This window comes from Acipenser ruthenus, chromosome 21 (assembly GCF_902713425.1).
Source record: "Acipenser ruthenus chromosome 21, fAciRut3.2 maternal haplotype, whole genome shotgun sequence".
NCBI classification, from domain to species: domain Eukaryota; kingdom Metazoa; phylum Chordata; class Actinopteri; order Acipenseriformes; family Acipenseridae; genus Acipenser; species Acipenser ruthenus.
In genome coordinates, this window is record NC_081209.1 from 29,740,652 (window position 1) to 29,753,357 (window position 12,706).

A 12,706-nucleotide genomic window follows, 5' to 3' on the forward strand; every position below is an offset into this window, starting at 1 on the left:
CCAGAAGGACATGATAGGGCGGTTCGCCAATCAAGGACCGCCTACCGACGACATAGATGTTTCTCATTGGAGAGCATTTTCATAGTGGGCGGAGTTTGGAGGTGCAAGTTTGAGTGAGAAGCTTGGGCGCAGGCGCGTTTGAGTTCCGCATTCGTATTCCTGCGTCCTGTGGTTGCATAGTCTACGTGTATTTTAGGCAGCTGGAGGAAGTGGTGCAGCCAGTTATTAAATTAATGAATTCAGAGACAAACCCTAAAACTGTAATCCCAGAAGGACTGGTTCAGTATACAGGATTTTAATTGAACCTGAAAGCCTCAGCAGTTGTGCAATACCGTCGGTGTAATTGTGATTGCATTGTAAATACAGACATCAGTTTAAGAGTTAATTCAAGATAACTTAATTTCTTCAATGTTCTTTTTTTGTACTGTATTCTTAAGGAGCAACAATACAACGCAGCAAACAATGACACGGTCTTTATTGTTATACCATTCGCTCAAAGGAAGGCTTGTGAAATAACCTTTAAATTGACACACATAGACATCTCCGCTAAATAAATCATAACGTTTATTAACTTTAAACCGCAACCCTGTTCAGCAGTGAGTCATTCATTCTGCAGTGGCACGTGTGTTTGTTCATGAAGCAACTCTGCAATTGCACTCTCTTTTTTAAATGACATTCTGACTAAAGTTTATCAAGCTCTCAAAAAAGTCGATTTTCACAATTCTACCAGGAGTAACAGAACATCTTGTACAGTGACTAGGACTGCTGTAAACTCGTTTATAAACTAAAACAAACAAACAAACAAACAAACAAACTGCTGTCCATATTTCATGTCCAAGAGACAATTTCTAAATAAGATATTCAGTATGTCAGTTTATGGAAGAGGGAAATAAAGCATGTTAGATTTGTATTTCTATACTGAACGTCATTGCTGGGTGCTGCTGTCGTTGTTTAATTGTATAAACTCAGTATCGGCTCCTATTCCAACATTATGCCAGCCACTTCAGAAGGGCTGCTGGCTGCCAAGAAAGTTATTTAATCTGGGGATTACTAGAAAGAAGTTTAAAAGCCAAGAGTAGTCCGTTCACAGTGAGAAACCAGAACTCACTCATGGAAGGGAGATCAACCCACGTGAAAGATTTCAAGGGTTTTGCCTGAGGTGGAGAAACAACACATCCACAGATGCAGTGTTAACCGTCTTTGATCTTGACTTCTAATACAACAAAATATTCTATTAAGCCATCAGCATACACAAAGAAAACATATTCCTGCAGTGTGGAGTAGTGGTTAGGGCTCTGGACTCCTGACCGGAGGGTCGTGGGTTCAATCCCAGTTAGGGGACACTGCTGTTGTACCCTTGAGCAAGGTACTTTACCTAGATTGCTCCAGTAAAAACCCAACTGTAGTGTATCCACGAGTCCCTTTGATCAGACTGACAAGGAGTGCCCAGAATGGACAAAATCATCATTGGGACATGCTACTGCAGGACACTCCAGTGTCCTATTGCACAGCAGTTTAACCCATTCCAGGTTTTGCAACGAGCTTGATTAGCCCCAGTGTACAGGTAACAAGCTCAGGTGTGTCTTATTAAACTCGTAGTAAAACCAGGAATGGATCAAGCTGCTATGCAAGGAGAGTCTTATTGCCTTCCCTGCACTTATTCAGGAAGTCCACTCTAGTATTTAGCAATGTAATGTGTATTTTAAATAATGAATTCCAATGGATGTATGCGCAAAGCGTTTACTTGTGTGTTACTTACAAAAAGGGGATTGAATGTCCCTATTTAAAATACCTTCTAGACCAATATAAATATGCAAAGACGTGATAACCAATCATTTCAATTGCATGAAATATGAGTGGATTACTCTAAAGAAGCTTGACCGCATGATCGTTCCAAAATTAAGATGCGCAAACATAACGCATAGCAGTGACACCTAGTGGTTATTTAGGAGAAGTGAAACGAAATATTTATTTTGGGAACTACAGCATTCCTTTTCAATTTGGTATGGCAATGAAAAAATATGTATGGTTTATTTTATTACGCAATTCATTTTATTACATAATTCCAAAATAAATGACATTGAGACACGTGAAAAAGTGTCCTGTGATCTACCACACAAAGGAGGAGGGAAGAGGCAGAGGAACTAGTATTATTTGATCATCTATCGATAACATTTCTGTCTGAGGTCATCAGGGTACCTTGATGAAGGCAGAATGCAGGCACATGTTTGCTCTGTTCTGCAGATTTGCACATTCACTGAAATGGGTAGGAGCTTGCCTGTACACCACAAGTGGAGAACGCACCACATCAAATGCACATTATATTTCTTGTTTTTATTCTGTTGATAAAGGAGGGGTGATGCGATTGGGCAAAAATAACAGAGATGCCCTCTAGTCTCACCAAAGTCAAAATGACACAGCCTGGTACCTGTGTTGTACAATTATAAGATTCGATACAGGAGATTCAGTATAGGAGAGTCAATCTTTGCAATGGACTGTACATGACTTTAGCTGTCTTCATCATTTGCTTTTCATTGAATACTCAACGCAAATACCGAACCAACATTATCCACAGCTTACACTGTATACGTCTATTGACATTACTTACATCCGTTTGAAAAATGAAAGTACAGTGGAAATACCAGCAGAGGGCGCACTTGCTTTGCGTAAGTAAAAAAAAAAAAAAAAGCTTCAACACGTTTTAGCCCACTGTTCTGTATCATTAGCAGGATCGTATGTAAAGGTGTGCCTGCTATTCATTCCTTATGGAATTGTTGTGGAGAGCACAAAGCTGCTGTCTGTGACCTAGCAGGCACTGCCCGCTCCTTAATGTAGCTGCTTTGGAATTGCAGATCTGAATGACTCGACGTAACTCCGCTCAATGTGTTTTCAACTACCTAACTACTATAACAATGCTATCTTAAGCAAAGACCGTTTTGCAAACGGGAGGCACTTAGTAAATAAGGAACCCATTAAATGTAACAACTGCAGCTTAATAGATGTTTTATTACGAGTGTGCTGTGTTAAAAGGAATTGCTCCAGGCACAGACACTAAAAGCCTATACCTCTCCCCGAATTGAGCAGCCTATTCTTCGTTTACCTTCAGCAGTGTGTGCACTGAGGCTCCCCCCAGAGTCTAAAACACACACTTCAGGAAATTAAAGAGCTGCTCTCATACTCTAATGTGAAACCATAACCAGTGCAGTAGGGGTACAGCATGCTGTACTCCCAGGCCAGGTCTTCCCTCCAGCCATGTCCCTTAATACTCACATTGGACCAATGAAACCTCTGAACAGGTCCTTACTGACCTAGTAATTAGATTCTACCTATAAAACCTGGAGTGGAATTCCAGGACCGGACTTGCCTACCCTTGCAGTGTAGAATGCTACTGTTTTGACAGAATCCTACCTATCGCAATTGTATTTTTTTGCAGAGGTATAGTGTACAATATTGCAGTAGTTATTTTTAGAGACTTGCCAATTTATATATTTCCAAATATATCTGATACACAATACGTCCTTCAAAGTGGCAGTCGTGTGGCGTTTATGCAGGACTGCAAACAAAGCGGCACCCTGCATAGGGGCTACATGCGACTTACATTATTACAATCAAAAAATAAATACAAGTTTTCAACATGCTGCACGAAACTAATGTCTAGGTTCTTTTTGCAGCCTACCAAACAGACACTAGAACAAAGCATATATGCATAAAGAGTTGATTACGTGTGTACTGTCACTCTCTCTCATTCTACACACACGCACGCACACACACGCACACACATACACACAGGATTTATCAATGACAACGATATGGACGGAAGCACAGACGTGCACGATGCAGGTGTTTTTTGTTAAGAATAATCTTTCGTTCACGCCACAGCAAGCTTAAAATGCAACTGCATCGTAAAATTTAAAAAAAAATCAATTACAGTACTGCAACAATTACACCACCGGTGACTCATGTATACTCCTCTACATTTAGCTTAATGCATTTTCACACACTAATTATTTGCAGCATGACAAACGCCGCTCATCAGTTGTCGCATATCACTCTACACAACATACCCTTTGGCTTAGAAACGAACAGAAAAAATATACCAAAAAAATGACGTCAGTAAACCGTCTATGCTTCCTCCTATTGGCTACAACACAACCCTTAGCCGGGGGTATTCTAATCCCCGATTGCCTTCTCTGTATGCCCTTTAATAGGTCCGATTTTCTATTGGTGCTTGACGCTGTCTGTCACTCGCGACTGCTTGACCCGCCCACCTTCTCAAGCAGCAAGCGGTGAATGGTGAACGATCCGCGGCGCTTCGCCTATACCCTGACTGCACAGCACTGCTACGATTCACAATCACTGAGTTTTGTGTGGTTGCACAGGCGCCGAGCGAGCAGAGCATTCACAACTGCCGGCTAACGATGCTCATGTCTTGCATCCCAGCTGCTGGAAACACATCTACTACTGCCTCTGTGCTGGAGAGCTGGAGGAGGTGGTCTTTGTGACCTTTCTTTTTCAGTCCACTCGACACGATTCTCTCGTTCTGGTCTCAGGAGCTGCAGCCTCGTAATTCTGCACGAAGATGCTGAGTCGATTGATGAGCGGCAGCATGAGGACCCTGGACAGAGAATACAGTTGTACAGTTAGGCTGTTGGATGATACAGAATACACCTGCACCATTCAGGTCAGTCTTACGTATTACTGCTGTATATGTAGCCGGTTTCTACAACGATGCTGAAACACAGCCGACCTTTGTTAAATGCACAGCGTGCAGGGCTCCACTACAAAAACGAACAAAACAAAACCCCACCTGCATCGTGCAGGTCCGTGCTTCCGTCCATGTCGCTGTCATTGATAAATCCTTGCGTGACCACCATTGATTAATGGGTGCCAGGCAGATGATGATAATGACAGCCGTAAAGATGCTGATGTAACTTCTGTAGTGTGGTGTTGGGTGATAGTGGACATGTGCGGCTAGTATAGTGAGTGTCGATATGGATGTCCGTGGTTCTGAATTGTGAGCAAGGAAGGAGTCACGTCGTGTTAGCAGACGCGGGCTTGGGTACTCTAGACCAGTGCAGTTGGGAATTACACGCAGGCTCTGCTTGCTACAAGTCGTTGGTGAAGTAAGTGGAGCTGCTAACTTTTGCGGCGCAGCAACACATTGCAAACAGCCCTGCATGCATTATATTTCATATGCTACTAGAACGACGTATCATCGTCTGTTTTGTAAGTGAATATCATAGGTATATCCTCGATGAAAAACGATACCCGGGCAAGGTTAGGCGCGGAGGTCCCGAGGCTGTCTGGATATACAGCGGTAAACCAGAACAATGCAACCAGTTGCGGTTATCACACCAAAACACCGACACACATAAATGGGGTTACTGCAGCAGTGCAACAATTAAGAATAATTGCCCTGAATCTGTGCTTTGATTCGAAGAGCCCCCAGCAGCTTTGGCGTGTGTATAGTTGTGCACAGCCTGTGTGTTTGATTGCCTCGTGTAATGTTGTGTTTATTATTCTGTAAGTGTCCCCCAGGCTGCACAAGTGCACAGTTAAACGTGGCACTTCATGAAACGGATAGTGAAAAATGCACTCTCCGTTATATAAATGACTGAAGTTACAATGCATTAGTCTGTACTCAGCTGAGCCATTGTCTCATGTTGACTTGGAGTCTGATCTTTTCAAAAGGCTTCATTATTATGACGATTACCAGGAAGGTGAGCATTGAGGTAGTACTGTATTATCATGCTGTTCCTTTATCTGTCATTACAATTTAGAAGTGTGCAGGTAATTCATAAATAATAATACTAATAATACTATTTCTAATTCATAAAAACAACGAGTGCACCTACCTTTGATTAATCATATTAATATATTGCATGCTGGAGACTGCTTTTTCATACCATTCCAGCTGCACTTTAGAGGGGAGGCTCTCTCATGCAAACTTTGAAACGGTGACACTTTCACCATCATCTGCATTCCTTTACTTGTGTGATTCTGCAGTGAGTTGTGCACACAGAGTATCAAACACGTTCTGCTTTACCTGTGGAACAAGCAGTACTACAGTATATGTAAGGCACGGCTGTAAAAGCTGTGCTTATTGTATTTAAAGGTTGTTAAATACAGCGCTCTGTTAAGAGCAATACTCTGTTACAATAATGTGCGTCGTTCTGATTGTTTTGAAGGTTGCGTCCAGACTAGTATGAAAAGGATTGCATTAGTGACTGCTAGTGATCTGTTTAGAAATGGAGTTGTACAGGAGTCCCATCACAGTGGTAGAACTTCTGCCCATACACTCCTTGGATCAGTCTCACTGTGCTGTGCAGACGGGAGCCCGTTGATTTACAGAACAATGTTGCTGACGTATAGGCTGAGCTGAACTTGTGGTTTGGACACTGTGAATCAACTTTGCATGCATATACAGTGTACTCTAACTGTTTTAAAATGATGCTTGAAATAATATTAGTAAGAATAGTTCTGATCTGTGATCTCTTCCCGTGGTAGGTGGAGTGACAGTCACAATAGAAATGTTTGCTGTTCAGTGTTATCTTTGCCTGGCTGCTACACTCAGATGGATTGCCCTGGGCACACAGATCTAATAATATGGTCCCTCCGTTCCAGGCCCATAGATTAATGCATGCGGAGGGTAAGCTGGCAGGATCGAAGGCAGACCGGGAATGCTAATGATGTGGGAACTTTGAAATGGCATAGCTTTTAAAAATAAAGGAATACCTCAAGAAGCAGACCACCTAACTAAAAAAACACAAGAGAAATGTTCTCAGTGCACAGGGAATGTGTTTATAGGCGTGTAGGCTGTGCTTCAGAATGGCAGCATGGGGATAGTTTTAGAGTGTATTGGAATGAAACTGGAATAATATCAAATGAAATGCATTTAGGCCAAGCCAAAGGAACTTCGGATGAAGTTTGACTGGATTTCATGTTGTTTTTTCTTCTTTGCAAATGTAAAGAAGCATGCCCTACTATTTCGAAATATATATTAAAAATGCATAATAAATCTCAGTGTTGGGTTATATTACCAAAACCACTGGGGTATGAATATGAATTTTTAAAAGCAAAAGCTCAGGTGATTTTTTTTTTTTTCTGAAGACTTTTTACACCCTTTTTTAAAATCATTTTTCTTGCACACGAAAACCTCCTGGCAGCGCTCCAGATAAGGGTTTGGGTCATTGAGTAATTTGCACTCCAATTTAGCCACTATGTGAGTCAAATGTATTTTGGGTGAGTACAATGCAACATTACCTTATTCACCAGTCACAAACACGCATTGCAAGTGAGTGGATTCCCTTCTGTTTTAAATTGAAAACCAGACTTATTGGTCACGTGTTTCTGGCGATTCCCAGGCAGGCTGAATTGACCCTTGAGATGCCGGGAACCAGCGAAGTACAAGAAGCTTGATAACATGTGAACTCAAGGTGTGTAGTGAAGTTGCTGTGCATATTCTTTGCCTGTTAAATTGAAATATGTGACTATCTAAATATGCAGCCTCTGTAACACAGCCTCGGCCGTTCTCCCAGTGGGATGGTTTATCGACCTGCTTATTAGCCTCATTGAAATACAATGCAGTGTACAGATCCCTGGATCTAGACCCCACGTGTGGTTTATTTAGTGCTGTAGCTGGGCAGACCCCACGTGTGGTTTATTTAGAGCTGTAGCTGGACAGACCCCACGTGTGGTTTATTTAGTGCTGTAGCTGGACAGACCCCACGTGTGGTTTATTTAGTGCTGTAGCTGGACAGACCCCACGTGTGGTTTATTTAGTGCTGTAGCTGGGCAGACCCCACGTGTGGTTTATTTAGAGCTGTAGCTGGGCAGACCCCACGTGTGGTTTATTTAGTGCTGTAGCTGGGCAGACCCCACGTGTGGTTTATTTAGAGCTGTAGCTGGACAGACCCCACGTGTGGTTTATTTAGTGCTGTAGCTGGACAGACCCCACGTGTGGTTTATTTAGTGCTGTAGCTGGGCAGACCCCACGTGTGGTTTATTTAGTGCTGTGGCTGGGCAGACCCCACGTGTGGTTTATTTAGTGCTGTAGCTGGGCAGACCCCACGTGTGGTTTATTTAGAGCTGTAGCTGGGCAGACCCCACGTGTGGTTTATTTAGTGCTGTAGCTGGGCAGACACCACATGTGGTTTATTTAGAGCTGTAGCTGGGCAGACCCCACGTGTGGTTTATTTAGTGCTGTAGCTGGACAGACCCCACGTGTGGTTTATTTAGTGCTGTAGCTGGACAGACCCCACGTGTGGTTTATTTAGTGCTGTAGCTGGGCAGACCCCATGCAGGACAGCCCCTGAAGCATGGCACACCTAGCCGAGGAGTTAATAACACATCTAGGTCACACTTTCTCTCCTAGACATTTTATTTCCACCATGTGCTACGACTCAATCCCCACAGGATCTGTTTTCATTACATCTTTTTCTGTTTTCATTACATCCCTCTCTGTTTTCATTACATCCCTCTCTGTTTTTCTAAACTTTTTTAACGGTTCCTTCTAAATCTTTCGCTGTAGTTTCAGCGCGTAGGAACCAGGCTTGTATGTGCAAAATAAAATTCAAATGGATTGAAATTAGAGCAGTTATTTTGTTATTTATTTATTTGTATTTTTCATTTAGATTATATAGAAATTAAGCTACACAAGGAAGTTCAGGGCTGGAAATCAGACTCCCATTGCTTAGCAGATTCCAAGTTTAACTGAGGGAATATGCAAGTACCTTGGATCCCTGCAGTATGTCTAACAGTGACAACCACAAGCTAATCCAGAAGTCTACAGTATAGAGTGCCCGTGCCATTGGTTTTTAAAGGGTTAAGACACAGTCGAGAACACATTCAAGGCGCACCATTTAGTTTTGATGTCTAAATGAACCCAGGCACTGAATTACAATGCAGGAGGGGCTAGTGGGAGTGGTAATTGTAATAGCCTTAATACAGGGCATCATATTCAGTTCTGCCTTAATGCACTGTAACCTTTTTAAATATATGGATTTGTTGGCTTGAAATGGCTGTACTGTGTTTACGGAATGAAACTCCAGCTCTTATTATTATTATTATTCCTCCCTGGGGATGCTGCTCGATTAATCACAGAGTGATTGCCCTCCCCCCCCCGTCCCCACCACAGTCTGTGAGTGTAGAATATTAAAACACTCCTCACGTCTCGAGGTCACATTGAAATCGTAGGCTGACCACTGGAACTGCTGTGCGATGACCTCACCAGCACGAGAAGGGCTTTGTTGAGTCACTTTGACAGTCAGACAGCCTTTGTGAAGATTGCAGAGTGTTAGACCCAAGACGCAGGGTCTTACTGAAAGGCTCTGACAATCTATAGTAGCAATCTGTATTATTCCTGATTAACAAAAATGAGTTCAGTAGCATTATTTTATATTGATGGCCAGTGCTTAAAAAGTAACAGACTGTACAATAATACAAAATAAAAAAGCATTGTGCCCACATTGTCAATGTGCACAAAATATGTAAGCTTTATCTGTCAATTCAGAAATATCCTTCCTGTGCTGGTGAATGCTAGCCTATTTTAAGCACTGCAGATTCCTGTATTTAACTAGTAGACCTGTGAAAAGAACATAAGGACTACAGATTAATGATGATGCCTGTCAATACACATTCATTAACATTATTTACAGCTTTGGAAATACATATTATCCAACACTCAGTGCAAGCTTTATAACATGCATCTGGCAAAGCCTTTCCTGTGTATTACATTAGGGGATTATGTGTTTTACGCTGTGGGATCGGACCTCTACTGTTTGTTTTTTCGCGGAGCATGTGGTGAATACGTAACCGTGCTCTGAAAGAGGGTTTTGTGTCTCCCACGTCCCTCCCGCTCAGCCCGGTGGCTGTCTAGAGGCTCCCATTGTCTCCGCTGTGTCCTTGCTGCTGCATCTCTCCCTTGAGCCCTGTCCCAGCATGCAGGGATCGCTGCCTTCATTAATTCACACCAGATGTCAAGACGTCATGCTCCTTTCCCCAAGCCTGAGCAAGAGCACCGACTAACCATCCAGCAACAAGTGACCTTAGCAAGAGCACCGACTAACCATCCAGCAACAAGCGACCTGAGCAAGAGCACCGATCAACCATCCAGCAACAAGCGACCTGAGCAAGAGCACCGACCAACCATCCAGCAACAAGCGACCTGAGCAAGAGCACCGACCAACCATCCAGCAACAAGAGACCTGAGCAAGAGCACCGACCAACCATCCAGCAACAAGCGACCTGAGCAAGAGCACCGACCAACCATCCAGCAACAAGCGACCTGAGCAAGAGCACCGACCAACCATCCAGCAACAAGCGACCTGAGCAAGAGCACCGACCAACCATCCAGCAACAAGCGACCTGAGCAAGAGCACCGACCAACCATCCAGCAACAAGCGACCTGAGCAAGAGCACCGACCAACCATCCAGCAACAAGCGACCTGAGCAAGAGCACCGACCAACCATCCAGCAACAAGAGACCTGAGCAAGTTAACTCCAGCTAACTGATATTGAAAGCTGAGGCTTCTCCTCATATGTCCTGCTGGGTAAAGCTTAAACAGATTGCACTTAAATATTTAACTTTTAAAATGAATTTGCTTCAGGGAACTGTTGATGGATGCTCTCCTGAAAAGGACAGAAATGTCAGCCGTCTCGTTCCTTGTACTGTGTGGTTTTCAGTGGATAGCGTGGAATACAGCACTGAAGAAACGTGATAGCGTGGAATACAGCACTGAATGTCAATTTCTAAAGATTTTAAAATCTTAACAAGACCCTGCCATTCTCACATTTCACTCTTCACGTTTCATAAGATGGCAATCGATCACCTCATTCTAACTTCTCATTCCTAGACAGACACTACGTTACTTATCAAATATTAGCACTGCATGTATATTAAAGGACATGTACCTTGGCTATTTTTTCAAGGTTATTTTGGGGCTGTGATTTCATTACTGGGACCCGTTTTGATATTGGGATGTATCTGAATACAATGGATCAGATTTCCATGCAGAGTCCGTGATGCACAGACTTCAGTGGCCCACCTTTCTGCTTTGTTATCAGAGTTCAGTTCAGTCAGCAGCAGGTTATCAATACGCAGGTCAGCAGAAAGGTGTTATTACTGATGGAGCATCATTGATTTGCATTTGAGATTTCCAGCAGCTTATATGATGTTACACCCAAGAATGATTACTGCGCAATTCAAGCACCGCATGTTCTCTAGTCAGAAAGGTTACCACTGTATACCGAGTTTAGATGCATGGCAGAATCTGGGAATACAAGATCAATGCATTCAACTGCATGAACACCAGTGTCAGCTGATGAAGGTATTACAGCCCTTGGGTAGTGGGATATTTAATGACTGATAACTAGCAGATCTACACAGACGACTCAGTTCCCTTTGCTTGTGGTTTAAGCTGTGTTCAAACCCTGACTTTCAGAGGTGGAAGGATAGGATGCATTAACCTACAGGATCCAAACAGTAGCACTGTACAGAGTTTGCACAAGCAATTACCCTTCTATCACCGACAGGGGGCAGAATGGGTAGCAGCAGTGCGTGGCACAGCAGTGCCTGGTACATTGACACATGCATTAACTGTTGCTCAGTGAGGCAGATTTTGAATAGAGATGAGGAGCTGTAACAGCAGTGACTGTCAGCACAAAGGTACAGTAAGAATGTGAAAGAATGAATGCACAGGTTCAGCATCTCGGTATAAAGTGGAGAGCTTCACGGATTGTAGCCAAGTGGAACCTGCAGCGTCTCTCCGAGGCTAGGACTATGTGATGCAAGTTTGGTGAAGATTGGTCAACCCAAACAGCCAAATGCAGCATTTCAAAGGGACATAGTGCTGTAAGCCTTCTGGTCAGTTAGGAAGGGTTTTATTCCACGCCAGGTTTTGGCTGACTGTATTTGCCCTGCATATTTAAAGGAATTGAAGGCTGTTGAAAACAAAGAGAAGGGCATGGTTTCATTTTTTCTGGGGCTTACATTAGTCTTAATCCTCAAAAAGGGTCTTTTGCCCCATTTAAGCAGGTGTATTTGAAAAGGCTCAGGCTTCATTTAGAATACAAGCAGGCTGTGTCATCAGCAGGGCTCCAGTGCATATCAGCTTCTATAATAATACGCCAGAGCTGCATTTCTGAAAGAAATGGCTGTCTGATTATTAGGGACCCTGGGAAAGAAATCTTCATCTTGCTTAATCCATATGAGAAGAAATATTTCGCTAAGCCGCTGTCAGGTTTAGCCACGCTGTCACACTGCTACGAAACGTGATAATAGCGTGATGATGTTGATGGTTCAGGTGTTTGTGCAGAACTTGGCTTCTTCAAATCCCATTAAATGCACCTCATTGTCAAATAATATTTGAAGTCTAAAACGGACACGTAAACTGCTTCCTCTGTTTCAGTATTTCTTATTAGAGTCAGACTGCTTCATGTACCTGAACGCACTGCCAAATTCAGTGTTAATAGCTCTGCCCTGCTGACTGATAACATCTCCAGTCCATATGAGCAGGATTTGTATTATTAAAGACATCCCACAGTTTAGTATAGTAAGCATATTAACTTTAGATTTGCTGACCCACCGTTACTGCTAATCAATACAAGTTGTTATATATATAAATATATTCGTCCTTGTGGTGTGCACGCAGAAATAGTTTCTTCTGCCTTCTGGTATCAACGGAAACAAAAAGACTAAAAGAAATAA

The 12,706-nt window shown here is 42.9% G+C and overlaps 1 protein-coding gene across 2 annotated transcripts in view; it reads left to right on the forward strand.

Moving 5' to 3' along the window:
- The first annotated feature begins 4,296 nt into the window (after positions 1-4,296).
- LOC117429499 (FERM domain-containing protein 5) overlaps positions 4,297-12,706 on the forward strand; it is an 86,042-nt gene continuing 77,632 nt past the window's right edge. Inside the window, exon 1 of one of the 2 annotated variants that reach the window (XM_058995517.1) lies at positions 4,297-4,681. In XM_058995517.1, the coding sequence (XP_058851500.1) occupies positions 4,580-4,681 (102 nt within the window). In that variant the 5' untranslated portion in view covers positions 4,297-4,579. The remainder of the gene's footprint in view (positions 4,682-12,706) is intronic. The other variant, XM_058995516.1, reaches the window with a different exon arrangement.